This window comes from Colletotrichum navitas, assembly GCF_030913465.1.
Source record: "Colletotrichum navitas strain CBS 125086 chromosome Unknown LY79scaffold_2, whole genome shotgun sequence".
NCBI classification, from domain to species: domain Eukaryota; kingdom Fungi; phylum Ascomycota; class Sordariomycetes; order Glomerellales; family Glomerellaceae; genus Colletotrichum; species Colletotrichum navitas.
Window position 1 is genome coordinate 1,547,612 of NW_026850548.1, and position 26,219 is coordinate 1,573,830.

Here is a 26,219-nt window from a genome sequence, read left to right on the forward strand (position 1 = left end):
TATCACGTTCAGACGTCCGAGAGGTAGATCTTGAGGGAAAAGGTGGAAAGAAAAAAAAAGAAAAGAAAAAAGAAGAGAAGGAAGGAGAGAGAAAAAAAATTGTTGGGACGGAGGACGATGGACAAAAGAGCATCAGTAGCAGCATGGCGGTATCACATAATAGATTTAAGGTAGGTAAGTTAAGTACCTTGCCTTTCTCTCTCTCACTCTCTCACACACACACTCCCCTTCCCTGGTGGGCATTTCCTCGCAACTACGACGTGGGGGGGCAGAAGACGTTACAGAATTGCAGATTGATCCGTCAGTGTGCTTGCAGTGATACTTAGGAGCAGCATTGGTCAGCGGGGGGCGCAAGGTACTATACCAAGCTGAGGGAGGGGGGGGGCTTGGGCACTCACACAGGGACTGAAGGAAGGCTAACGGGGGAGCAGGAGGGGAGGGAATAACAGGGGGACCCCATGGCCTAGATGCTGCGCCGGGCCGGAGTGGAGGGCGCAGGCTCCACCGCCAACAGGCAAACCGTAAAGAGAAACCGAAGACACAACATTCACACTACACCAGTGTAGAGAAACAGGGATGGTGCCGTGAGAGTGAGAGAGTGAGAGGCAGAGAGAGAAAGAGAGCATGCGCATGATGAGGATGGGAAGCGAGTAAGCTCGCAATCTTGAACAGAATGCGGATAGCCTTCACTATGCGCTGCCGCATCGTCTCGTCTACTACCGCATAAGCTTGCGGCTCGCTTTTCTTCTGCCACGTTTTCCGTCTGCCCAAAAAGCCAGTTGCTGCTATTTTGGGGCTTTCTTTTACCCCCTCCTCCTTCAACTGCACCGCGTTACCCTCTCTCCATGCTATGCCCTCGCCGTTGGCACATCTCGACCGCCCTCGCCCCCCTCGGCCCCATCCACCCCTCTACACCTGTGTTTTTTTGGTTGCGGTAGTGTGTCATTGGCGTGCGAGGTCATATGATCCCCGTCCAGTCACGATCGTTTCCCACCCGTCACTATAAATGGGGTTCTCATCTCAACTCCCAGCTTTCGACCGCTTCCGGGTACCTCTTGTGGCTGCTCAACGGGATTCATCACGAATCATGTGGCAGCACTTGAACGACGTCGCGAAAGCCACCATGCGGTGTAAAGGGGATTTGGGGGGGGGGGGGGGGAAGGAGGTGTGAGATCCTAGATCTAGATTCCCGCCAGGGGGCTTTCTTTTTCCTCCCTCAGAAACAGGCACGGCGAACCACTGCTCCTGGGTGGACAACCCATTCGTTCCTGCTCTCACACTCTGCCTCTCCCCTTTAATTACAGCAAAGAGAGCTTCGGGCTGCCATGTCGGCCGTACAGCTATCCGCATTTCCCTCTCCGACCTTCGGTGTCCGCAAGAGCCCGGTCCTTCCTACCGGATCGGTTAGCCAGCTCACCAGTCGTCCATCTGTACGGTCTACCTGATATCGGGACTTTTTCCCTGTCTCATCTCCTAGCCACCCAATACAACGCCGGCCCTGGACACCCTCACTCTGTCAGGTCTGCAACCCTGGCGCGGTAGCATTGTGCGAGGGAGAGGCACGCAGCGAATCACATCACCCAAACCGGCTTGACAGGCCCCATCTGCCCGGCCGTGCGGCTTCTTTCTGCAGCACACGTAATAATGTACGGCCGGCCGTACGTAGTAGTATGCGTGCGTACCTTAATCAATCTCCCCTTCATCCCCCGGTCCTTCTTTTACACCAACGTACTCCTTCCCCCACATCCGTATCCGCGCCGTCGCGCGTCATCGTCCATCAGCCAAGCGCGCAACGCTGAGGAGAGTCGTTATCCAGACCTGCAGGAACACGAGACAGACACTTGGCTATCTACACTGGGAACACCTTGGCACCGCCTGACATGAAGGCTCCCTTTCTCTCTCTCTTTCTCTATCTCCCATAGCGCGCATCCCTTCTGATGACCGCACCTTTGCGGGCTCGGACGGTTTCGCGCGCAACGGACGGAGCACGGGATGACCCTGGGACAAGGGTTGCGTGATGTTATGAGGCACAGGTGCAGGCTCAACGTCTGTCCGTATCTTTTCACTCGCACTCTAATCCCCCCCCCCCTTCTTTCTTACTCGCCCACTTGAGTACCTAGTCCTCCCCCTGAACCAGCCGGGGGCGAGAAACGCCGACGAGTACCTGCAGAAACGCATGCCGACTCGCCGGCCTGAGCCTGTCTGGAAACAATCTCAGTTTGTGGGACGCATTGCTGGCTGTTGACGTGATGGCCCCATCAGCGGTACCCCCGTGTGAAGTTATGGTAGAAGCTCATTACCACGTCTTCCCCCCCCCCAACGACGTATTCGTGAGGGCTCTTTGCGTGTCCAGCACAGCACGGCGAGAGGCTAACAGCCGTCCCGTCCGGGGGAGGAGACGGGGTTCGACCGTTGGAACCGAGCATGCGGGTGCAGACGGATATCTCGGAGGGGGGAAAGGGAAGGAGCAGGGCGAAAACGAGGGAGACAAGGCGGGGGGCTTTCTCAAACCTGCATCCCACAAACCCGCTCCACTTTGGACGAAGGAGAAACCTCTCAACCCGCCGTCGCCAGCACTTCCTTGCAGATCCGCGGTGTCAACGACAACGTCGAGCGGATCGGCCAGCTCGCGCATCTCACAGCTCGTTCAACCATAACTTTCTCCCTCGCGAGGTTAGACATACAGCTGGCTTTAGCTCCTCGAATCGCGCCGCCCCCCGGCTTTTGAGTTCCGCCGCGGCCGCTTCATTGTATTTCGATGAGGTCGGCGATGCCGCTCAGAACAGAAGGAAAATGGAAACAAAAATAAAATAAAATAGAACACAAAACTTCCCGAAGACTCGAGCTTGGCAGGGCGGTCCTGGCTAGGATGAGAGGGTAGGGAGGAGATGATAGCCTTCGAATGCCTGCGTGTTCGTTCGCCTTTTTCGGACGGATCGGGTTGTGTGTGAATAAAGGCACGCCGCACGTCTCACGCCGCAGGGTGGGGCTTTAAACGGGGGGTTCTTCCTACTCTCAGTGTCACGCAGCCAGCCGGACTCTAATGAGCTTTGGCCAAGGAGAGGCCCGCATCGCCCGCCCTGAAGCAGGTGGCGTCAGTGACCGCATCTGGTGCCTGACAGGACGGCGGATTCATCATCTCATAAACATATAAGCAAAGGAAAAGAAAAGAAGATTTCACGCGGCGACAGGCTGATGAGCTCACCCGCGAAGCTGTGAAATGCCAAGACTGTAACGGTACCCTCCACCAACTAAGTCGGCACGTTATCCAACTGAAAAAATTCCACAACTACCGGCAGACGGTGGGTGATTTGGGGGAGGGGGGCTGCTGCTGCCATCTCGGGTATCAGCCCTAGGTACTAGAGATGGAACGGCACCCTAATCGCGCCCATCCCGTCGTTGAGCAAACTTCGCAACTCAGACCGGCAAATGAAAGGGGGAAAAAGAAAGCAAGGAGGGGGGGAAAAAAAAGGCAAAAAAAAAAGAGAAGGATGTTTCATCCCGTGTCGTTAGCGAGAGGCCGGCAGGATGGGACGGTCCAAACAAACGATAAACACCTGGCATCTCTGCCTGCGCAACCCCCCCCCCCCCCCGGGGGGGCCTCGGTTGGCTTTGGCTTGTGAGTTGGACTACGGAGTACATGCCGTCGTCGTACGAGGGGGGGGGGGGCCTCCTCGCCTATACCAGTGTGTCCGCTTTTACTACCGCCAAAAAGGTGAAAGCGATCGGTTTAATTGGAACCCGCGTGTCGCCGTACCCTAGGGAAGTCGTACACGAGCAGACGCCGGCGACGACAGCCCACATAAGACACAACTCAAGACGACTGAGCGTAGCATCACGCATGGAATGGGGGCACATTTGTCATGCAAGGGTCCAAGCGACCAAGCAAGCAGAGAGGGAATGAGAGGGGGGGGGCGAAGGGAAGAATACCCTGGGAGAGAGGGAAGATGGACCAACCCACCCCCGTTTCATGTCTGTCTCAAGAAACTCAACACCATGATATACCCAAGAAGTCATCATCATCACTCGCTCACTACCTACCCGGGTCCCGGCCGGGCACGGCGCCCAGTCCCTCCATCTCTCTCCCGTTTTCGCTCCGCCTCGTTCTCTCGATCGAGGCAAGGCAAGGGGAGTGGAGGGGAGGGAGATTACAGGCGACTGGACGGGAGTCGACGTGCCCGACTTGGCGCCCCTCCTCCTCCTGCTCCTCGATTCCCCATGCTCGTCCGTGCGCACTTTTACTGTTATTCCTGTAGCGATGCTCTCTTTCTCCCTTTTTCTGCCCACGGTGGCACCATCGCCCCCCTCTTCTCCGCGATTCCCAACGCCAGGGTATCGCGTTGCATATCGGAAATCACACAAGTTCCTGCAAGAGGCTGCCCGTCAACCACACGTGGTAGGCACGAGAAGGTCAAAGGCCGGTTTGTCTGCCTGGATCGTGCCGTCACAACATCCCATAGACCCCCCCCCAATTCCACCAGCAGACGCGCTTCCAGGCCAACACCCTTCTCTAACGTGGACATCAACTTCGCTCAGCCCAAGGGATCGGACGGGGCGCAGCACACGGTCAGGCAATGGGCAGAAGGAAATAAGCTCCGTCACATGGGCCCAATCTGTTAACGGTTTTGCCCTGCGCATGAACTGGGCCAGAATATAGTTCGTAGCAGCAAGATGGATAGACTTTTTTTGTCCTTCTTGGCCGTGGCCAGAGCTAGTCTGGACTGCATTTACCTCTTATCAACCCCCTCTCCTTCGAGGCCAAATCCTATCTACATACAAGCCAACGCCCGTCCGACTCAATGCCTCGCCGCATCAGACCATGTCATTGCGGCCCAAAGCCGTCACGCCCACATCTGAACCCAGACCCTTTCCCCTAAGTGTGAGGGTTCGCCTCACTTCCGCGCGACCATATCGCAGGCTCATATCGGACGTGTCAGAAGAAAAGAGGGGGAAAAAATCTCAACGCCAATCCATATGTCGTCGTAGAGTCGCAGAGATAAACGAGTAAAGAAGAAAAGCCCCCCCTCCCTTTCCATAATAGGTACTAATAATTATCGTCGAGATGTTGAGAATGTACAATACGCGTCAAGGTACGTCAAGCCAACAGTGGCGCCGGCTGTAAAAAATAAAATAAAAAAAGAAGAAGAAGAAGAAGAAGAAAAGATGAAGAAGAGCTTCACATTTGTTCTTGAAACTTCGAGGCGGAGCCCCGAGAATCCCTGGAACCGTCCTGAGACGGCATAGTCCGGCCAATGGGGTCCCGCGCCGGAGGCGGAGACGGTGATAATGAGGCGTTGGGGTCCGCAAACGGGGCCGACTCCGTCACCGGTGTCCGGGCCGGAGACTCCTTGAAGACCACAACGCCGCTCACCGGTCTCATGGGCGAGCCGAGTGCGAGGCGAGGGGATTGTGCGTCGGGGCCGCCGGGGTCGAGGAAGGCTTGCGAGTCGCGGTAGTAGATCGATTCGTCATCGTTTGCGGCACCGCCGAAGGGTGCGACACCCGCGATACCCTCGCGGGGGTCCGTGTAACCGTCACCACCGGATTGCAGTACCGAGGGCAACTTCCTGCCAGACACGCGGACGAAACCCCGTTCACCTGTTTCGGAGGGTTCGCTGGCCCGTCTCGAGTGCTTCCGAGCTGCGGCTGCGGCGCCAAATCCGACTGCAGCAGCACTGCGGCCATATGATAGGGACCGCTGGATCATTCCACCGCCGCCGCCGCCGCCGCCTTCCGGACCGCCGGAGCCGGTGAGGATACCGCGCTTGCCCATGCTGGTCTCGCTCAGACGGAGACGTCCGCCTGTGCTCTTTTTCCAGCGAAGGGCAAGGAATACCAACACCAAAAGAAAAGCTGCGCCGGCTACACTGCCAACGACGCTGCCTACAACAGTTGCGGTCGGCACAGTCTCGTTGTCGCTGCCGGAGTCACCTGACGAGGTCGGTGGTGACGTCGGTTGGTCGGCTTCTCCACCGCCAATAATGCCAGCAGCTCCGGTTCCCGTGGCGGTCGCATCCAGCGTCGACGAAGCACTTGTGGCCAGGGTGGAAGTGGTGCTCAATCCGCTAGACAACCATGTTGAGTCCGAACCCGAGCCCCATGTTGAAGAGAGGGATGAAAGTATTGAAGATGTTACGCTAGTCGTGCCAGAGGAAAGATGGCTCGATAAAGTGGTTGTGGTAGAGACTGACGTTGAAGAGGAGTTTGTTGAGGTAAGGAATGCTAGAGTCGGTCAGCCACTTCGTCCTGCGAGGAAAACAACGGCGAGACAAGGACACAACGTACAAATCGTCGAGTTCGACCGGCCACTCAAGGATGAGTAGAGTGACGAGGCCGCCGCCGAGGGCGCGGGTGTAGTGGACAAAGGATCGGACGTCAGGGAAGTGCCCTGACTTGCGGAAGAGCTCGTCGATGAAGGCGTCGTCGCGGCTGGTGCCGACAGAGTTGCGTCACTCGAGATGCTGGGAGACTGGGAGGCCGAGTCGCCGGTGGACGATGGAGAAAGCACCGCCGAAGCTGGGTTAAGGGCGGCTCTGATGGCATCCACGGTGACGGACGTTGGTAAGAGAGTTTGCACTTCGACGGGGTGCCCAGAGGCATCTACTATTTCGATGACTGAGACGGTCTCGACGACTATTTTTGGGCCCTGGGTGGTGGAGGGTTGGGCGTCGGTGGGGGCGGGGGCAGCAACGTCGAGTTGTCGATGCTGATGATGAGCATTCTCGGGGGTGGCGGCGCGTTTGTTGTGTAGATGGTAATGATTGTGGTGGTAGGAGCGGGCCTGAGGGAGTGAAGGCCCGCGCGGTGATTTAGTCATTGCGTGGATGGGGTGGCGTAGTGCCTGGAGGCTGAGCTACCGGCTCCGTCTGGTTGGTGGTTTTTTTTTTCTTTCTTTTCCGCGTGTTGGATCAACCGGGGGGGAGGCGAATCAAGCCGCTGGTAGTGGTGCTCGCTACGTGCGAAGCAGATAAAGATAGAACAAGGGAAGCGAGTGACTGATGCTGGATCAACGAGTGTGGTGAGGTAGCGAGTGTGTTTGGTTGGAAAGTTGTCGATCTATTCGAACTCCATTCTTGACGTCTTCACAGCATAGGTAGGTGCGTCGATAACTGGCATCGTCTGGGTGGTGTGATGTGATGTGTCCTGCAGCGGGCCGCGAATGCGAAGAAGACCCCTCACGCTCTCGTTCTCGTTGGTTCCTGCACTTTTCCCGGTGGTCTCGGATTCCCGTGTGGGTGTAGGTGTGGGAAGCTGGGCTGCGGTGGGCTGGTCTGTTGGATCCAAGGGCGGAAAGTGAATAAAAATGGCGAACCAGGGAGTCGGACGGTAATGCGTCGTTTCAGCCGTTTCTCGTCGATGGTGTCGAGATCCTGTCTCCCTTGCATCTGCCAGTTCTCATGGCCGATGGATCAGGACGATGGCATGGCGGCGCGCGTGTGCTTGCCAGTGGTTGGAGGGGGGGAAGAGGAAGCAAAAGAGAAGGAAGGGCAAGGACTCTTTGGCGGGCGGAGCGAGCAGGCTCGACGATAATAATAAGCATCGGGGACCAAAAGGTAACGGCTCTAGAAACGGCAGAGCGAGAGCAGAGAGACAAGGTTTAGTACAGAGTGCAGGGGAAACAAGCAATTCGGTCCACCAGGACGAGCGCTTCGACACACTCTCAGTCGACTTTTCCCCCCAGAGCGGGTGGGCATTTGGCAGTTACTCGCAGATGGCAAGATTTTGATAATCTCGCTTGAGGTTGGCAAGTGGCTGTTAGCCGGCTGACGCCATGTCCTATTGGACAACGGGGGTCCCGCAGAGGTTGTAGTAAGCAGATCCACTGTCCACTATCACGGGCGAAGACAGGGGCCAAGGGGGGGGGGGGGGGGGGGGGGGGTTAGAGAGGTGCCCACCTCGTTGGAACGGTATCTATTTTTTCCTTGGTGCTTGTGCTTGTGCTTGTGTCTGTCTGTGCCTGTGTGCTTGTGCCTGGGCTGGAGGTCTAACGCTTCCCTTTCCTTGCCTTGCCTCACTGGATACGGACGCCTAGCGCTGGGCTGGGAAATGTTTACATAGTCCATTGTCAAGGTTGCAGCTGCTAGGTGCCGAAGTGGGGAGCCAACGACTGGACCAGGACGAACAGTTTCGAAAGCCAAGCAAACCCCCCCGAGCGAACCGCGCCCAACTGGATACTACCTATCTCGAACAATGAGAAGTACTAAATCAAGACGAGACGAAATTAAATGATACATGGGACGAAAGGAAGAAACGAAAGAGAGAGAAAAAACCGCGACCGGTCTGATTAAGAGCCACCCTACCTAGGTAGGTAGGTAGGTAGGTAGGTAGGTAGGTAGGTACATGCACACCTAGTAAGCAACATCGAGCACAGCGAGACCCGTGTAGGCAGGCAGGAATGGCCTGCATTGCGCACTACCTACGGATACTTCAGTGCGCATGCATTTTGCGCCCTTCCCCCGCCCCCCCTCCATTGTTGGCTAAAGAGCAGCCAATTCAAACGGATACACAGCACACTGACGTCCTGTATTGGCTCACCCAACAGTCTAGCAAAGGTCCAGACCAAATGATCACCGTCGGCCCTACGACCCATGAAGGGATTCCTCGACGCTACCAGAACAACAAACCACACGATGGCCCATTCGTGGGATTTCCTCGGTGAGGGCTCAAGTCTCCTCGAACGATAAAACAGCCCACGAGGCATGGGGGGCTGTGAGCCGGTCCCAGACTATACGAGCCGCCCATCTCCAGAGACAGAAATAAGCAACTTGGTGCCAGAAGCAAGTTGGCGTTGTCTCGCCATGCCAGCAACGGCCTGTCTGCATGCTCCCGCTCACTATTCCCCTTGGCTAAACTGTACCACGGGTCGCCGTCCCGGACCAAGCCAAGGTCTGCCCCCCCTCTCAGGTCTCCGTCTTAACGACAGACAATATATTGTCCTGTGCCTGGGAAGCGAAGCGTTTGCACCGCAGTACTATACACTAGGCGGAAAAGATGGCGTTACGCAGCACCTCAATGTTTCGCGCCACCAAACTTGGGCACCTCGTATTTTTAGCCCAGCTACGCTCAATTGTTTTGACGTTGTTCGTTGGAACCCTCTGCAAGCTGCCAGAGGTTGTTGATATCTTTGTGGCAGAGCGCATCTGCCGTGCAGCATACAGTGCGTCCGTCGTGCCTACATATTTCCTATCTATGGCATGTCCCTGGGCCGGGTCTCTCCAGAGGAGGGGCCCATTTCGTCGACGTGGGGACGTGGGGCTCTTCCTTCAAACGTGTTGGACTAGACGGGAAACGGGCGGGCCCTTCTCCCCAAACGCATGACATTGCAATGCATTAAGGCAAGTATCCAGGGCACAGCGAGTGTATACCACGACGAGGAGAAACGCTCGTAGGGGCACGTACCCGCACCCGCACTTACACGAGATTAGCAGTGTACTGTACATTGCCTGTCGCTGCATGCAGTCTCTCGTCCAATCCTCTCCAAGGTCACCCACCCTAGCGTACGTGCGGCCGACACACACGCATTGTCTCTCCGTTGGGGGCCCTGCTACCGGTAGATGGGGGCAGGGTGAAGGCTTGCCGGGCCCGGCGATCATGGGACGAATTTTGTTTCCATCAAAACAAACACTGGGGAGCCCTTGTCTTGTCCTGCCCGTCATTGTGAACCCCCGTCCTGTTCTTCTGTCATTCCGTGTGCCCCCCTTTCTTTTCCTCCCCCGGCCCGCACAGGGGAGCTTTCTCGTGACGCAAGAGACTGATGACACCCATCTCCTATTCTCTTCTTTCCAAACCCCGCCGCCGCGTTCACTGCTTCGCCAGTAATGGGTCTTTTTTGGAGACGAGCCTGCGGTATAAGCTGTCGGCCCTAGGTCCGCATCACCAATCAGGGCCGTCGCGTACAATGCGCACTATCATATACGTAGTATGTAACTAGCGATGGCAGCTCGGCAGGCGCGTACGCTGTTTTAGTGTGTCTCAGGAGGCTCCTAAACCCCAGGATGCCTATAGCAGTTTACAAATGTTAACGACAACTCAACGGACATTAAGCTCGGAGCGAGCAACCCTGCTTGGGGCGTTGGAGAAGGACACACTCGTCAAACGGGGCAAGGTTTCGCGTCGCTCCACGACTATACGTAATTCGTAATTCTCCCTTTAATTCCCGACCGACGCAGAGTGGAGCGGGACTGAGCAGATGCCTGCCAACCTAGCCTGGGCAGTCTAGGGGAGGAGGGAGCACAGAGATGTCGTTTTGCTAAGATTGCTGTGTAGGCGCTGGGCATGTATCTGTACAGCATCGGTATCATCTATCGAGCGTATTGACAGATGTATCCGTCCATATCGCACGGTGTCCGTCCTACATGCGCGGTCCGTCACGGCCGACCAGTCCTGGGCTTCGTCCCCAAGACGACGGACTCCGGGCGGGCGGGAAAGGCTCGTATCAACACAAGGCACACGGAAGGCTGCCGTCCCTCCCCGTCCCAGCCCCTAGCGTGGTACTTGTCGAGGCCAGGCAGCTAGCCATCTCACTTCCACGATGCCCTCGCGCTCTAGTTCCGGGGCTTTCTCCAGAGACGGGCCCGCCCCCCATCGACTCTTTAGGAGACGAGAGGGACCGGCGCGACTAAGCCTATACAGAACTGCCGGTGCCATCTTGTCTTCCGTGGCTCTGTGTTCCTTGGCAGGATGCAGACAAGGTCGACGGGTAACCAGGGAACAAACATCTCGGAGGTCTTTCGAGTGGGCGGGGCTAGACGTTCAGCGCCGCAAGGCAAAGCGATGCAACGCGACGAGACACTGAACGACGGCACCGGGGGTCCCTAATCCAACCTGTAATCTCCCACCGGCTTCCCCTCTCTTCTGCCAGGATTGGGGAAATGGGCCGCGATTGACGACAGGACGCGACCAGGAGTCGACGTCAGCGAACCGGATTTTCAGAGGAACCAACGCCCAGGGTCGGAGATGCATTTAAAATCAAACTCAAAACAGCGTGATATTGATGCTCTATTCCAGGGCGCAGAGACGGCTTGGATTGATGCAGGGCGCGGGATCAAGTGCCGGTGCCGGCGCAGAGCAACAACCATAAGAAACACCTTGCTCGTCTGTTCTTGCTTGCTTGCTTGCTTGCTTGTTTGTTTTGCCTGTTTTGCCTGTTCGCATTAGTTTTATCAGAGCACGGATAGAGTTCGTGCACCGACGCACGAGCATCCCTTCGCGGCACGGCCGAGATAGTGCGCGCTCGAGGTGCCTGTACGGCCATGCTGCCGTGGCTTGCCGTGCACAGCACACCCCCCCAGCACTTGAGCCGAATTGTTAGCAGCCGCGGGCTAAAGAGACCCAAAGGTCAAATTCGTATCTGGTCGAAAGCCACCAACAGCGTACCTGGGGCGGATGGCCATCTGTGGAAGAAGAACTCTCGCCAGGTCTGCAGAGCCTGGCGCAGCTGAGAGTCCCGTCCAACCCAGCCTGGGACAGGCTCTACCCCTGTCGCGTTTACGTCAGGCTGAGTCAGTGACCAAGGTCCTTGATGAGACTCGTGGCAGTGCCTAGCTTTGTGGTTCTGAGAAAATCAAAGGCCTGCGAATAGCATGTCGTGGCAATAGGACCAATACACGTCTTGTGCTTGGTGGGCAGCTGAGAAAGAACAAGAGTCGCTGGAAAGGCCGCGACGACCGCCTGTTTCGAACACTCTAGAGAGAGAGAGAGAGAGAGAGAGAGAGAGAGAGAGAGAGAGAGAGTGTGTGTGTGTGTGTGTGTGTGTGTGTGTGTGAGCGCGCGTCGTCATATCCCTCCCGCCAGCCAACCGCAGCGCGGCGCTTCTTGTCTTTGGCACGTTGAGCCGCCGCCGCTGCCAATCGGTAGTGGCTAACTGACGCAAGTGCAGAGCGAGCGTCCCTGTGAGGCTGGTACAGTACGATGAATGGCCGTGTGGGCGAAGAAGTGGCAGAGGGCGGTTCTTTCCCTTTCCTAGCCAAAGTATCCATACATAACCCCCCATAGGTAGGTACGCGTACGTCCCTAGAAAACAGGGCGCAGCAGCGCTGCGCAACCCAAGCGCTAGTGTCCCGCGTTTCGCTTTTCCCGCGTATTCTGCACTCGTGTAGCGCCGCAACACCCCGCCCTTTTAGTGTCGGTAGGTACGGCAAGCTCCACACCACCAGGCTTGACTTTGCTTGCTACATCCACGCATCCCATAGCTCTATCCCTACCTCAGCAAAAGGTTAGCTTATCACACTCGCCTGGACCAGTGGATTCATTCTCGCAGCAGGCCGAACCAGCAAATGTCAAACCCCATAGGCTTCCTTCTCGATACCCCGTCGACCACGGCCCGTGCCTGATCGGTTTTCGTTTACGGCCTGTCTGTCCGTTGTATATCTGGCCAACCCAAGCCTATCCTTTCGTTACCCCTAATGCACCACATCCAAGGCTTGCAGCTCTAAGTATACTTCGTCACCTCGACGCGGAGTTGCTCGTCCCCCCCCCCCATCCCGACCTTTACCCCTCTCTCATCACACCCCTCGTACGCCTCGAAATTTGACCTCTGACATTTGACGTCATGGCGGGATACTCCTACGACGGCTCCTCGTCCTCGGCCGCACCACCACCGCCCTACTCCGTGACCGCTTCCGCTTCCGCTTCCGGCTCCGGCAACTTTGGATCCACCTCTTCGTCCCTGTTCGCGCCGCCCCCGACTACCGCCTACGCCACACACGGGGAGTCTTACGCCGGCCCTTCTTCGGGCTACCCCTCGTCATCGCCTGACCACCTCGAGATCTTGAACGCCAAGTGGCGCCTAGCCGATCCTAGGTCGTCTTCGGCTCACTCACTTGCCCCGTCCGTAAATGATCGCGATGGTGTCACCCGCCGGACCTTGCTCGTCATCTACATCCACGGCTTTTACGGCAACGAGTCGTCGTTCCGCTCCTTTCCGGCTCATGTTCACAATTACCTGAAGGAGGCGCTGGCCGAGACTCACGTTGTCCACTCCAAGATTTATCCCCGTTACAAGACCTACAAGGCCATCGACGTGGCTCGAGATAACTTCAGCCAGTGGCTGGAACCCCACGAGTCCGACTCTACCGATGTGATCCTCGTCGGCCACTCCATGGGTGGTTTGCTTGCAGGAGAGGTTGCCATGATGGTACGATTCCCAACCCGGCCATGATGCCCGGACTACCTAAACTGATCTTGTTCCCAGCCTAATCGGCACCCCTATAGGCGCCAGCCGTATAAGCACCGCATCCTCGGTACTATTTCTCTTGATTCGCCGTTCCTGGGGCTTCATCCCGGCATCATCGTGGCTGGTATCTCGAGCTTGTTCAGGCCGGCATCACCAGCCGAGGAAAAGCACGACCAATTGGATGCCTCGTCAAACTACTTGGGTTCCAACAACTCAACTCTGACCAGCCCCAACCCGTCCATGTACACTCTGGAGACGAACAGCTCCCTGAGCGCAGAACTCTCCTCTCACCCAAGCAACTCGCCATCTCTGTCCTCGAACGGACCGCCGCAGCAGCCCGATCCCAACTTCAATCCGCCTTTCTTCAACGACCTGAATTTAAAAGACCGCTCCTTCATGAAGCGTCTGGGCCACTTCGCAAAGAAGCACAGCCACGAGGGAATCTGGGACGCCACCAAAAACCACGTCATGTCTCATCTCGAGTACGGCGGCTGTCTGGCAGATTACCCAGGCTTGAACGCCCGATACAACAAACTTCGCGCCATGGAGAGCGTCGACCCACTGCAGCACATGGGCGACGGCGCTAACTACGGGAACGACGTGAACAAGCCACCTCCCACCAGGGTGCGGTTCGTCAACTACTACACCCTCAGCACGGGGAGGCCGAAGAAGCCAAAGACGCCGGACTCATCCAAGTCGCCAGAATCTCCAGGGTCTCCAGAGGAGAGGTTCGTCTCTGCCCCCTTCAATACTCTCGAGGTTGGGTCTCAGCTATCGCCCGCCGCGGTATCAACGCCCAGAATTTCTGTTGAAGACTCCGACGATGGGAAGAGTATGGAACTCCTAGCGCCCATCCCGATAGAGGACGTAGACGAGAAGCTTTCAACGCTCCATGAAGAACAGCAGGCGAGGTCTGGTTACGAATCCACGGAAGCCTCAAATTCGACGGATGCACTTCGACGTGGCCAGTCACAAGACGCGCCAGAAGCAAAGGGCAAGGAAAAGCAGAGGCTGGACGATGATGCTACTCCTCATGAACCTTCCCCCCTAGCTGAACAGAGCAACGCGGCCGCTTCCGAGACAGGAGAAGATCAAGAGGCACCCCCTATGGCGGATGTGACCGACGATCCGGAGCTTCCTCCCATTCCTGACCTGCCTGAACAACCGACGCCCCCTGATCTGGATAGGTATACGGACAAGGACGCCCGGAAGCAGGCCGAGAAGGAGGGTAAGCGGGCGCAGAAGGCCTACGAAAGTGCCGTCAAATACCGGGACAAGGCCATCAAGGAGCGCCAGAAGCTCGTCGAGAAGCGCCGTAAAAAGGCTGAAAAGGAAGCCCAAAAGGAGGCGCAGAGGATTGAGAAGGAGGAACAGAGACTGCAGAAGGAGGAGCAGAAGAGGATGCAGGAAGATGAGGCAGCCAAGAAGAAAGAGGCCAAAGAGGCCCAAAAACAAGAGACACAGGCCGAGGGCGAGGCTCGCAGGCTGGCGGAGGAAACCCGGCGGATGGAGAGGGAGGCCCGCAGACTGAGAGGAGAGCCGCTTGAGCCCGAGCACGAGGCCGAGGCCGAGGCCGAGAAGCAGCCCGAGAGTGGAAGTGTCGCCAAGACCGAAGCCCACATTGCGGCAACGGTTATCGCCGCAGCCGCAGTTGCAGCGCCGGCTTCGATCATGGCCCAGGCAGACAGGCCGCCGGCCGCCGCGACATCCTCATCGACAGGCGGCGGCACCAGCTCCTCCGCCTCGAGGTCCAAGGCGGCGGCGGCGGCACCAGCAGCAACGGCGGACCCGGGCAAACCCAAGAAGGAACGCAAGTTCTGCACGCTTCCTCGCAAGGTCAACGGTCGTCGAGACGAGACTTGGGTGCCCGTGACCATGCAGGGCGTGGACGAGGTCGGGGCCCACTGCGGGCTGTTCCTTCCCGGGCCGCACTACGATGGGCTCATCGGTGACGTGGGCGCGCGCATCGTGGGATGGGTTCAGGAAGACCTCAGCGTCAGGGCGATACTGGACATGTCATGAGTCGGACGGAGGACACGCACAAGCTGGGAGGGAAGCGAGGAACAGAGAGGACGGGCGCAGTTCCTTACGTAGGAGGCACTCTCGGCAGATGGAGCTCTGCCAGACGGGTCAGAGACATTAAAAATAAAACGAAAAGTGCAAGTTTCAATGAAGAAGAAAAAGGCAGGCGAGCGGCTTGGCTCACGAGTCCAGGTACTACTACCAACCTAGGCAACCAATCACATCGACAGAACCATCATCAGCAGCATCAACACACAATCAACTAATGTATCGGCATCTCACGGCCTTGCTTTCTATTGAATTACTTTGTGTGTCTGTGTTTGTGTGGTTAGTGCTACATCGATTCAAGTCTCTCCCCCTCCTCCTTGTTTGGGGGATTGTGATTTTTTTTTTGTTGCTGCTCTCTTTCTGTTCTGCGTGTCCCGGCGACGATGGTTTGGTTCGGTCGTGGCGAAAAATAAAAAAATAAAACACAATAAGTGATCCATCCGTCATCCCTTCCTCTCCTCTCCCCTTTCGTAGCAGCCTTTAGAATGCCCGTAACCGCGTGGTATTTTCCCATCCTTCAGTCGGTCATGTTTTCATTGCCAACCTTGACCGAATGCGTAAAGATCAAGCAACAAGTGTGTAAGTGAAAAACGGGTCAAAGGCCAATTGGAAGATAACCCCCCGAACGCCGTGCTGTAAGTGAAAATTCATCAAAAAAAAAAAAAAAGAGCAGAATGCCCATCCGCCCTTTTATCCCCCCAGTAACCCTCGGAGCGGTGCTTCTTTTGACACATGTGCGCGTCAACCGCTGAATCCCCAATTTTTTTGGTCCCGCCGTACTGCTCATCACTCTCGTGAGGAAACATCGACACACGTCCCCAAAGCCGTTGCCCAGAGCGACCGAGTGGAAGATAGCACTATAAAGTGGCCGGCTTTGGGTGACATACGGCTCAGCCCTATTCGCATGCCTTTCGTTGCTTGGCCCTTGCAGACGCGGAGGGCTTTTAAGCGCCTACGGCGCCGTAACCCTGCGGGCGCATCGCGTTGGGGAATACTTGGCCGTTACCGCCATCCTGTAATGGGTCAGACAGACACATGGACGGCAGGGCTGCGGCACTACTAACCTTCTTGCGACGTTTTTGGCCTCCCCTATCGTCGCCGTCTCCCGTAGAGTAGCCGTCGTCGGGGAAGCCCTCGCCATAGCCCTCATAAGTGTTCTCGCCATAGCCTCGCTTCTTCGTCGTTCGTTGAGGGCGGACCGCGCCAGGAGGCCCTTGTTGCTGCTTCCGCATGAACGGGTTGGGCGTAGTTGCGGATGGCGTGCCAGGCGCCGTTGCCTTGCCAGCAAGACCCTGTTTCAAGGCTTCTATACCGCCTGGGGGGATATCTCCCAGCACAGAGCTGTCCCAGTCCTTGGCAGGAATGGGCCCCTTGGCCATCGCGGTTGCCTTGCTCAAGTTAAACTTGACAGCGGATGACAGACCGTTGGTGATCGGATCTTGCCGTGTGCCCCAAAACTCTGCGTCAGGAATCTCTAGCAACTCTCTGAAGCCGTGATATGCCTCCCTCTTCTTGTCGCCATCACTTTCTCTTGGTGCATCCCAGTCTTGAGCGACCGAGTCGAAGCGCCCGAGGATGCCGAGCTTCTTGATCTGGCCCTTGTAGGTCTTGCGAAGAGCGTTCTTCTCACCGTTTGGCTTCTCGCGAGCCACTTCTGCAGCGATGCCTGTCAAGTTGAACATCTCGAAGAGATCTTCCGTGATACGCGGCAGTCTCTCGTGGTGCGCTAAGTGGCTCAGAGTTAACAAGCATGTTCTACCTTGAACCGCCTCAAAATACCAGATACGTCATAGGAAGGGGGCTTGGGCAAGACAGCCTGCCACGGGAACGGGGGGCTGTGAAGGGAGCCTTACGAGTTTGGCAAAGTAGGTATTTCTCTCCGACATCCAGGTGGAGTGCCTCGATACCAGTTTTGCTATCCTCGATGTGGACTTTCTTCTGCTCTCTATCACCCAAGTCTTCGAGTGGGCGCTTGCGCTTGTGAGGCGTATCGTCGCCCATGACGATGTCCTGCGACATATCGGAGGGTTGCGATGCGCTACCGTTGACGCTGTGTGCGGGAGTCGGCAGAGTCGTGGTTGTGGACGGAACTGTACTGTTCATACTCGACGTGAGGTCGGAAGTGCCAGGAGAAAACTGGGAAGGACTCTGAGGGGTTTGGGGGTGGAACGACATGTTGACGTCGCCGCTGAATTGAGGGCTCGATTCTTGGGTCGCGGTGGTGTCGTGGTGGTTCTGGTCGGCTGAAGAGGAGAAGGGCGGAATACGAGGGATGGAGGGCCCGCTGTCACGTCGTCTCCGGATCCCAAGGCTCGAAGAAAAAAAAAACACTACCACCTCTTCTGAGTACCGTCAAGGCCCTGGTCGATCAGAATCCACGATGCGCTCGATGAGAGGGGTCGCTCTAGGTGAGATCAGAGGATGAGGGGGTTGTTGTGGCGAGTCGCGCCAAACCGCTGACGGCTCTCAATCCCCCGACGCAGCGTCATGCACCACTTTGGGATTAATCGTCGATCGTTGGCGCCTTCTCCGGTGTGTTAAAATTTTTCCTGATGCCAATATCCAGCAGGAGCACTTGTAGCGAAAGGAATCCGACGGCGTTAGAGGGCTGTCGAGGGTCGGTTGTCGGTTCGTGCTGTGGTTGAGCCGTCAGGTCGTGGTGGAGTTGAAGGAAGTGAAGTCGGAATGGCGCTGGGTAGAGCGAAGGGGGCGGACACATGAGCGAGGCAATTTGCTCGCTTAACGGGGGTGGGTGGCCGTCTGGGTTGGCTGGCAAATGGACCGTGGGCAGCGCTGGCGGGCACTGGCACTGGCACTGGCACTGGCTGAGGTAAGCTTAGCCCGGCGGGTGGGTGGGGACCGTGGGACGTAGTGTAGGAGATGAAAACGCTGAGAGATGCAGGACGGGGTGGGCGTAAGGTAGGCGTAGGAGGGTGGGAAAGGCAGTTTGCCGCGGAAGTACGAGAGTAAATGAGGGAGGGGGAGTGGGAGCCAGACCAGTCTGCTGTTCTGGGACCGCAGCGAAGGCCAGGCACCAACCCCTAACGGCGAATGGGCGCACTCCACCAGTTGAATCGTCTAGGAAACCATGGCGACCGTGCCCGAGACCCGACACCCGAACATCGGGACCTGACGGCTGGCTAGCTGGGAGGAGGAGAGACAGCCGTCCATGGCTACGGGCCTCGAGGCATAGAGGAACGCTGCAGGGGAGGCTTGTCTTTGATTAGGACGTCGGCAGGCAACAAACACACTGACCAACCACCAACCACCACGCTCCTCGGTGCAGCCACGGGACACCCAGTCACGTGGTCTCACACAGCCCCACCTGGACACGATGGGCCAGACTCCTGCAATTTTTAAACTCGGCGCCGCGACTAACTTCTACTATTCTTTTCTTCTTCAACAACCAAGACCTCCCATTCAAATCATCGCCAGCTTGCCTCGATTTCACATCGCATTCCACGCTGCTGGACGATTCCGGGGGATGAGTCGAGATTAACTCTTTCAATGCCCTTGTTTAAAACAATCGTCAGCGAGGGCCCCTCGTGCGGCTTCCCATGATGCGACGATCACCTGAAGCAAGTTTGGACATGCCTTTCAACGAGGAGGCAGTGATGCTTTTGTTTTTGTTGTTGCTGTGAGATGAGGCTAGCCATAGCAACCGCCGCGGTCCGCATTTGACGTAGGCAGCGTCGCGTCCTTGGTGCTGTCGGCGGGCCTAATCAAACTACAATATCGCAAGGTACGCTGCATATATGAAGGCACATATCGATCATAGTATACGGAGACGGGGATGACATCCATACATCTGGTAAACCGATTGCTCAGCCGCGAGTGCGGCGGCTCCAGCCAATGCTCTTGACCAGGTTGAGCTTGCTGACAAGTGGCATATCTGAATCGCTCTGTTATGATGGCCTTGGAAGCGCGCCGAACTTTCGATGTCACCCCGGCTAACGGTTTTCCCGTCATCCAGGTCCAGATCCACACAGTATGCTCGAGGAGCATCTCGCCAGACGCAATGGTGACCCAGTGGCACCTGAAGAATTACGGAGCCAAACAGATGACAAGTTTATGGCGCCGATCAGAGTGGTCGTCATAAGCTGATGCCCGCGATTCTATGCATGTACTGGATGTCAAGACGCGCATATATAGCCTTGCTCTGTTAATCACGTACAATTGACGCCATAAACCACGTCCATGGCTCCGAAAACGGAAGTTCTGTTGCAAAAACCTGGTATTATCATTTCTTTCATGAGCAGAATTGCTGCGCCGTAATCCTCCAAATAACCACCGCTAGTGCACCAACATCTTTTCATGGCCTGCTTAATCATCGACCCCTCTCAGATTGCGTTTCTGTACACTTGTGCTCCTTGGTTCCGGAACATGATGGTATCCCTCCTTTGCATGATCATTAGCGTTCTGTTGAGCGCTTGCTCGCTGTAACCCTTCTGCTCGCACATTTCGCGACGCAGGCTTGCCAGACTGGTGCCCCATCCAACCGCGAGACGCCGCTTGAGCTCCGTCTCTAACCTGCTGACTTCCTCGTTGAGCTCCTTGCTACCCTGGTTGCTGCCCTGGTTGACGGCGTCCATGGTGGAACAGAGGAAAAGTCTGATGGCCTCGTCCACGTGCTCCTCTGTGGCGATGGGAGACAAAGATAGCTTGGCCAACGACTCTGTTATACGGACAATGGCCTCTAGTTGACGAACGGTAATCGGAATCGAGGAGCGTGTGTTAGCCTCCATCTCAGCCGCATGAACCTGTCTGCGGATGGACACAAAGTGAGATGAAAGCTTCTCGGCTGCTTCGGGGCTTAGGCGAGGAGCCATCCGTCTGGACGAAGTTGTTAGTCTAGGTCTAAGCTTGGGGTACAATGTGGAAAGACTTACGATTTGCAGTAGCTGAGGTATCTCTTCATCTTGTCGACGGAGATCTCAGATTCGACTTGCTCCTCAACACCCCGGCCACCCATGTGAATGCCCATGACGTGCCTCGCTATTCTTTCGTCCTTTTCCCTCGTGTGCTCGTCCTTGACGATGAATATCATGTCAAAACGGGAAAGGATAGTGGTTTGGAAGTCGATGTTCTCGCCGGGGGTCTTCATGTCATCGTAACGACCGAAGATCGGGTTGGCGGCGGCCAGAACCGATGTTCTTGCGTTGAGGATGGTTGTGATACCAGCCTTGGCGATAGAGATGGTCTGTTGTTCCATGGCCTCGTGGATGGCTACGCGGTCCTCGTCACGCATTTTGTCGAACTCATCGATACAGACCACACCACCGTCTGCAAGAACCATTGCACCCCCCTCCAGGTAGAATTCACGGGTCGACTGGTCGCGTTGTACCGAGGCCGTGAGACCGGCTGCTGAAGAACCCTTACCAGACGTGTAGATAGCAATGGGCGCACACTTTTCGACAAACTTCAACAGTTGGGACTTGGCGGTACCGGGGTCACCAAGCAGCAGGACATTGATGTCTCCACGAAGCTTCATGCCGTCAGGCAAGATCTTCTTGGAACCGCCGAGGAGGAGACACAGAATCGCCTTCTTGATGTCTCGGTTGCCGTAGATGGAAGGAGCTATGCAGTCCGCCATGATGTTATACAGATCCGGCCGCCTGCTCATTTCAAGGAACTCTTGTTCTTCTTCGTCGGAGAAGAGCGCCTGGCCTCTAGCGGTCTGGTCAATGTCTGTTTGGATGCCCACCGCTCGCAGGTAGGGAGTGCGAATGGCCACCGCGCCGCCAGTGCTGGAGTTCTTGGTGGCCTTGTTCTGGTAGATCGAGAAGATGCCCATAACTGTACATCTCGAGCCCGGAACCACGCGGTTGGTCAGGTAGCGATCAGCTGAAATGAGGACGTGCCGCGGAAGCTCGCCCACGGGAACCTGATCCGGTGCCTCTTGTAGCTTGATGATTTGCTGGTCGACAAATCTCGACTTCTCGTGGACGACGAAGTATGGGTCGAGAGGACACTTGGCGGTGGGGTCGTTGGGCGTTCTCTGTCTACCACACTGTCTAGGGAGCGTGACGCCGGTGAAGCCCCCAAGGACTGGGATCGAAGAGGAGTGTGCGCAGTTACGGCACTGAATGGCAAGTTCAGTGGCTTTTGACGACATGACCGAAGCACCAATAACGATTCCTGGTACTCTGACAAGACGAGCAATCGTCATAGAGTCTAGGTTGCGAATCGACACATCCTCAGCGCTGGAGTGAAGCAGCAGCTGATGTTCCGGCAAGTCGACCTTCGTCAGTTGGGGGAAAACGATTCGGTGGGTGCATTTCTTGAGAGCAGCTTCAAACTGGCGGCGTTCAGGTCAGTACAGAACGAAGAGAGCGGGTTTGCACGGGTCGAGACGTACCAGGGGAATTATTTCTGCAGGCTCCGTCACCAGCCTGTGTGCCAGCTCCTCGTTGTAGTTGATGAGATCGGTAACGTCGACATCACAGTAGTACTTCTTGAGTAGCGCATTTTCCTTGAGTTGGTTTCTGGGCACAGTCAGAGGCCATGCCAAGGCGCGAGAGATCCTCAGCAGTCTGTCTCACCTGTAGATGTAGTCGTTGTCGTGTCTGAAGTGTAGGACGAAGTTTTCCAGTTGCGTCTGAATCTGGGTCCGAGTGTCCTCGTTCTGGCCGAAGCTCGGCTCGAAGACGTGAGCAGAGTATACCGATTGTCTGTCCATATTTTACGATTGCGCCCATAAATGAGGTTGCGGTTGCGGTTGTTGACGGAGCGGTGCTGAGGATTCAGACTGAAAAGGTGGGTGCAGGGAGGGGCTGCTCTGTTCGCAGGGGAACGAATTAAGGACGCGCCCCTTTTTTTGGAAATCGCGACACGCTCGCGTAAAGTGGTTGCAGCTTTAGCGCGTCCAAGCATGGCGATAAGGTACAGGTCCCAAATGCTATATTCACGTGAAGCGGCTTACCTCATCCTGCATTCCCCAGAGTGCACTAGCTGGTGCAGGCGGCCCCCTTCGGTGGTGTCTGAATGAGGGACGTGGCTCAGCATGGTAAAGCTGCGCGGAACAAGCTTAATCTGTCATTTCTTCATTGCTATTCTTAATCAACCGTGATTGTTGCAAGCTATTCTTCCTGAAGTCTCCAACCTGATGTGTCTCTCCAAGCAATGATACCCCTGTAGTCTGGCTACGTGGCCGTCAAACAACCTTGTTGTCGGCTTTCCTAGCGACTCTCAGCAAACGATCGACATCTAGACTCAACACCAGGCATCGGCCCGCACACAGAGCCATTGATTCGCGCCATGTACTCCTCACCAGGCGCGCGGAGGTCGGTAGACACGATATCGTCGCTATCTCCCCCATCAACGCGCACTGAGTTTCCTTTTTACAAGTCAGTATTCCTGCCCTTTGACCTCTGTTGGCCACGATTGCGCTAACAGCTGATAGACAAGGACAAGCTTACCCGAATCATTCCGCGAGACGAGGCTCGAATGCGAGCTCGATACACTCAATAGGAGGCTCACTCGATACCTCGTCCAGCACCTGGGCGAACTCGGTGCTAGAATCTGGGCAAAACGGTACCGATTAGTTCAAGGAGGGGTCGATTCCATGCTGACAAGCCGCCAGCTATCTCTACCTTACTGCAACCGCCCATTGTGCGGACTGGCCTGCAGCCCCATACCTCTGCCCCTGCTTCCAGCGCACATAAGCCGCCGACCGCACGCGATATCCCTCCTGTGACCCTGACGAACATTCCTCGCATCGACCCGGCCGAGTTTAAACCGTACTTGTCGCAAGTGGGCGCCCTCTACGAGCAGCTTCGACGAGTTAAAGAACAAGAAGATGAACGTCCCAGCTCCTCGGGCCACCGGTCGAGCAGACACGACGATTTCGCAGAATCCCTCGACGAGAGCCACCTGAAGCCCGCTGGTCGACTGCCTGCTAGGCGGAAATCGTCGATTGCGTCAATAACATCGATCACTTCCATTGATGGCCCGGGGCCATTGCGACGCTCTAGCTCCGGATTCGGCCGAAAGGGCGGGCAAGGCCCGCCTCCGTTGTCGACGATACCCAACGTTTACTTCGACGAAGACTTTCATCTAGAAAACCCAAGAACCTTTGACGTCGTCAGCGAGAGGTCGGAGGTCGTACCACCTGCACCAGGACGTGCAGACGACAAGGCCGGTAACAATGGAGATGCCGTGGCTCCCCGGAAGGCTCTGGCTACCAATGCCATACTTCAAGAGAAGCTCTCGTGGTACATGGACACTATTGAGGTTCACCTAATCAACTCTATATCAACTGCGTCAACCACCTTCTTCACTGCACTCGGCTCGCTGCGAGAATTACATTCCGAGGCTGCAGAGTCCGTGGATCGTATTAGAGCACTCAGAAAGGAGCTCGAGGCCCTCGATGAAGAAATCGCCACCCGAGGCCTGAATATAGTGCAGAAGCGCCGACGTAGAGAGAACGTGCAGGCCCTCAACGACGCGGTCCTGCAACTTCGGCATGTGGTCGAGGGCGTTGCGTCATGCGAGTCGCTAGTAGAGGCTGGGGAAGTGGACGAGGCTTTGAGCCGCATTGACAGCCTAGAGCATCTCATAGCCGGTGAGCATGACGAGTCTCCCGATGCGGGACCTCCTGTGCTACCTTTGTCGCGGTTGAGGGACTTGAGGGGGGCAACAGCTCTTCGGAGCGTCAATGACGACCTGCAGCAGTTGCGGTTCCGTATCGGAAAAGCTTACGAGTCCAAAGTCCAGAGCCTGTTACTGGCCGATCTGCGTAGACACGTAGAGACCGTACAAAGCCGCGAGGTTCTCCTCCGTTGGGGCAGCTCGTCATTGCGGGCGAGGGGGGGCGGCACCGCAAGAGAGTCGGCTGGCCCGCCAGCCTACCTTACCTCTACACAAGAACTGCGTAAAGCCATCATGCCGAACCTGCTTGGCCTCCACCGGGCTCAGCACATCTCAACTGCGATTGCAGCCTACCGGGAGGCGGTGCTACGCGAGATTCGCAATATAATTCGAAGACCGTTGCCAAGCTCCAACGATGACGACAACGAGTCCATGATGTCTGCTTCGACTATGAGTGGCGGAAGAAACCGCTCCAACCAGGAGAAGTCGTCCATTTTGGCGAGGAACCTTCGAGCACTCGACCCTAAGGATACCGAAGACCTGCTAAAGACGGTATACATTGGTGTCACAGAGACCCTCCGACGGTTGACGACACAGGTCAAGGTGCTTCTCGACATTGCGAGCTCCTTGACGGAAGAAGCCTCCGCTGCCGGCCTCAAGTCCCCGCCAGCCCGTTCTCCTCTTGCTAGCCCGACACCTTTTGACCGAGAATTCCCTAGATTTGACGACTCTCCCAGCTTCGAGGTTCAAGAAGAGATCCACAAGGCCATGGATATCGCCAATCTGGTTGGGCAAGCTGTCGACGTCGCTCAGGACAAGATAGTAAAAGTGTTGAAGGTACGGTCAGAGCAAAGCACGCACCTGAGCCTGTCTTGGTTCCTCCGCTACTTCACTCTCAACCTCTTCTTCGCCAATGAGTGCGAAGCGATCTCCGGGCGCAGCGGCACGGCTTTAAAGACCCTGGTCAACGGCCACATCAAGGACTTCGTGCAGCATCACGGCGATGCGGAGAAACAAAAGCTGGCCCAAGGCATGGAATCCGACCAGTGGAGCGCGAAAGACTTTAATGAGAAAGACAAGGCTCTCCTAGATCAAGTGCTCGAGAGCAGTACTAAGGATGCTGCATCGTGGTCAAACGGAAGTAAGATCTGGGAAGAAAACCAAGACGACGAGGTCTCGAACGGAACGACCGCAACGCCGGCCGAGACCAATGGCACTGGCGGGAAAGAAAAGGCGCGGACGGCCGAGATTGAGAGCGAAACGTTCCTCCTGCCCAACTCGGCCATACTGTGCCTGGAGGGCATCTCGCATTTCCTCCACCTCATCAGCGGCATCCCGTCCATGGCCGCCGACGTCGCTACCTCCCTCATCACATACCTGCAGCTCTTCAACTCCCGCTGCACCCAGCTCATCCTTGGCGCGGGTGCCACCCGGTCTGCTGGTCTCAAGAACATCACAACAAGACATCTGGCTTTGGCATCTCAAGCGTTGTCATTCATCGCAACATTGATCCCTCACATTCGAGAGTTTGTTCGCCGACACACCGGCTCGGGAGCCGGCGTGTCTAGCCTGATGGGTGAGTTCGACAAGGTCAGGCGCCTATTCCAGGAACACCAGAACAGCATCTACGACAAGCTGGTGGACATTATGAGCGGACGCGCGTCACAGCACTCAAAATCCATGAAGACGATCGACTGGGACCATGACAATAGCCAGTCGGCCCACGCCTACATGGAGACGCTGGCCAAGGAAACGACCACTCTACACAGGGTACTGACCAAGCACCTGCCGGAAACCTCGGTGCAGTTGATCATGGGCCCCGTTTTCGCAAGCTACAAGGACCAGTTCGGCAAGGTGTTCCAGGCCGCAAACACAAAGACGGGTACTGGTCGTGACAGGTAAGCCGCGCTCCGTCTGGGAAGCCCCTGGGCATCGAGCTAACGTGCATACAGCATGCTTCGTGACGTGGATTTCTTCACCGCCAAGCTCGGCAAGCTTGATGGGTTTCGGGACACGGGCGATTACTTGAGGAGCATCATCAACTCGAAAGAGATCAAGGCAGCCGCATCGCCGCCGCCGCCGCCGTCTGAAAAACAGGCGGATGGTGGATCGGAGACAACAGCCTCAGGCAGAAACTCAACAGCCGGGCCGGGAAGCAGACAGAGCGCGGAGGGGTCGGCACAGGCAGAGTCGCCGCCTGCCGTCGAGGAGCCCAAGCAGGCATCATGATGTAATTTAGAGCGGAGGCAAAGCGAGCCTCTCACTTGGAATTCACTAGCATACCAAAGATGGGGAGAAATACCGTCGAGTAAAGTTGTGTACGTCTTTGGAGAGGTTTCCACATGCCTCCTACCGTCAGCACCTGTTCGGTCAGAGCCTGTTCGCC

The 26,219-nt window shown here is 56.4% G+C and overlaps 7 protein-coding genes across 7 annotated transcripts; 4 read left to right on the forward strand and 3 right to left on the reverse strand.

Annotated features, from left to right (window-relative positions):
* The first annotated feature begins 3,704 nt into the window (after window positions 1–3,704).
* On the forward strand, window positions 3,705–4,720 carry LY79DRAFT_152169 (uncharacterized protein). The gene has a single exon (XM_060551064.1). The coding sequence runs from the start codon at window positions 3,847–3,849 to the stop codon at window positions 4,618–4,620; it is 774 nt and encodes a 257-aa protein (XP_060420398.1). The 5' UTR covers window positions 3,705–3,846; the 3' UTR covers window positions 4,621–4,720.
* A 372-nt stretch (window positions 4,721–5,092) lies between these two features.
* Window positions 5,093–6,996, reverse strand: LY79DRAFT_152165 (uncharacterized protein). The gene is made up of 2 exons (XM_060551063.1): window positions 6,286–6,996; window positions 5,093–6,222 (listed from the first exon to the last, which is right to left on the reverse strand). The coding sequence occupies exons 1-2, from the start codon at window positions 6,815–6,817 to the stop codon at window positions 5,177–5,179; spliced, it is 1,578 nt and encodes a 525-aa protein (XP_060420399.1). The 5' UTR covers window positions 6,818–6,996; the 3' UTR covers window positions 5,093–5,176.
* Window positions 6,997–8,868: 1,872 nt separating this feature from the next.
* LY79DRAFT_536161 (uncharacterized protein) lies at window positions 8,869–9,340 on the forward strand. Its single transcript, XM_060556574.1, has one exon. It carries the CDS (start codon window positions 8,992–8,994, stop codon window positions 9,316–9,318), a length of 327 nt encoding a protein of 108 aa, XP_060420400.1. The 5' UTR covers window positions 8,869–8,991; the 3' UTR covers window positions 9,319–9,340.
* Window positions 9,341–12,184: 2,844 nt separating this feature from the next.
* Window positions 12,185–15,298, forward strand: LY79DRAFT_152226 (uncharacterized protein). The gene is made up of 2 exons (XM_060551065.1): window positions 12,185–13,135; window positions 13,193–15,298. Exons 1-2 carry the CDS (start codon window positions 12,551–12,553, stop codon window positions 15,194–15,196), a joined length of 2,589 nt encoding a protein of 862 aa, XP_060420401.1. The 5' UTR covers window positions 12,185–12,550; the 3' UTR covers window positions 15,197–15,298.
* An 890-nt stretch (window positions 15,299–16,188) lies between these two features.
* On the reverse strand, window positions 16,189–17,419 carry LY79DRAFT_575426 (Rox3 mediator complex subunit; the record flags this gene model as incomplete). Its single annotated transcript, XM_060559708.1, has 2 exons — window positions 16,189–16,970; window positions 17,098–17,419. 2 exons carry the CDS (start codon window positions 17,417–17,419, stop codon window positions 16,189–16,191), a joined length of 1,104 nt encoding a protein of 367 aa, XP_060420402.1.
* Window positions 17,420–19,416: 1,997 nt separating this feature from the next.
* On the reverse strand, window positions 19,417–22,075 carry LY79DRAFT_152238 (MCM2/3/5 family protein). The gene is made up of 4 exons (XM_060551066.1): window positions 21,787–22,075; window positions 21,603–21,729; window positions 20,134–21,542; window positions 19,417–20,077 (listed from the first exon to the last, which is right to left on the reverse strand). Exons 1-4 carry the CDS (start codon window positions 21,921–21,923, stop codon window positions 19,585–19,587), a joined length of 2,166 nt encoding a protein of 721 aa, XP_060420403.1. The 5' UTR covers window positions 21,924–22,075; the 3' UTR covers window positions 19,417–19,584.
* Window positions 22,076–22,249: 174 nt separating this feature from the next.
* On the forward strand, window positions 22,250–26,192 carry LY79DRAFT_536171 (Vps54-like protein-domain-containing protein). Its single transcript, XM_060556575.1, has 4 exons — window positions 22,250–22,590; window positions 22,647–22,777; window positions 22,827–25,731; window positions 25,786–26,192. The coding sequence occupies exons 1-4, from the start codon at window positions 22,502–22,504 to the stop codon at window positions 26,060–26,062; spliced, it is 3,402 nt and encodes a 1,133-aa protein (XP_060420404.1). The 5' UTR covers window positions 22,250–22,501; the 3' UTR covers window positions 26,063–26,192.
* Window positions 26,193–26,219: the final 27 nt, after the last annotated feature.

Excerpts from the sequence above, each read along its gene's own strand:
- LY79DRAFT_152238 (XM_060551066.1), bottom strand. The coding sequence starts at position 21,923 with ATGGACAGACAATCGGTATACTCTGCTCACGTCTTCGAGCCGAGCTTC. Across the intron at positions 21,730-21,786 it reads GACAACGACTACATCTACAG|AAACCAACTCAAGGAAAATG; the intron begins GTGAGACAGACT and ends GACTGTGCCCAG. Across the intron at positions 20,078-20,133 it reads TACCTCAGCTACTGCAAATC|ACGGATGGCTCCTCGCCTAA; the intron begins GTAAGTCTTTCC and ends AACTTCGTCCAG.
- LY79DRAFT_152165 (XM_060551063.1), bottom strand. The coding sequence starts at position 6,817 with ATGACTAAATCACCGCGCGGGCCTTCACTCCCTCAGGCCCGCTCCTAC. Across the intron at positions 6,223-6,285 it reads CCGGTCGAACTCGACGATTT|CATTCCTTACCTCAACAAAC; the intron begins GTACGTTGTGTC and ends GACCGACTCTAG.
- LY79DRAFT_536171 (XM_060556575.1), top strand. The coding sequence starts at position 22,502 with ATGTACTCCTCACCAGGCGCGCGGAGGTCGGTAGACACGATATCGTCG. Across the intron at positions 22,591-22,646 it reads ACTGAGTTTCCTTTTTACAA|ACAAGGACAAGCTTACCCGA; the intron begins GTCAGTATTCCT and ends AACAGCTGATAG. Across the intron at positions 22,778-22,826 it reads GCTAGAATCTGGGCAAAACG|CTATCTCTACCTTACTGCAA; the intron begins GTACCGATTAGT and ends ACAAGCCGCCAG.
- LY79DRAFT_536161 (XM_060556574.1), top strand. The coding sequence starts at position 8,992 with ATGGCGTTACGCAGCACCTCAATGTTTCGCGCCACCAAACTTGGGCAC.
- LY79DRAFT_152169 (XM_060551064.1), top strand. The coding sequence starts at position 3,847 with ATGGGGGCACATTTGTCATGCAAGGGTCCAAGCGACCAAGCAAGCAGA.
- LY79DRAFT_152226 (XM_060551065.1), top strand. The coding sequence starts at position 12,551 with ATGGCGGGATACTCCTACGACGGCTCCTCGTCCTCGGCCGCACCACCA. Across the intron at positions 13,136-13,192 it reads CAGGAGAGGTTGCCATGATG|CCTAATCGGCACCCCTATAG; the intron begins GTACGATTCCCA and ends TCTTGTTCCCAG.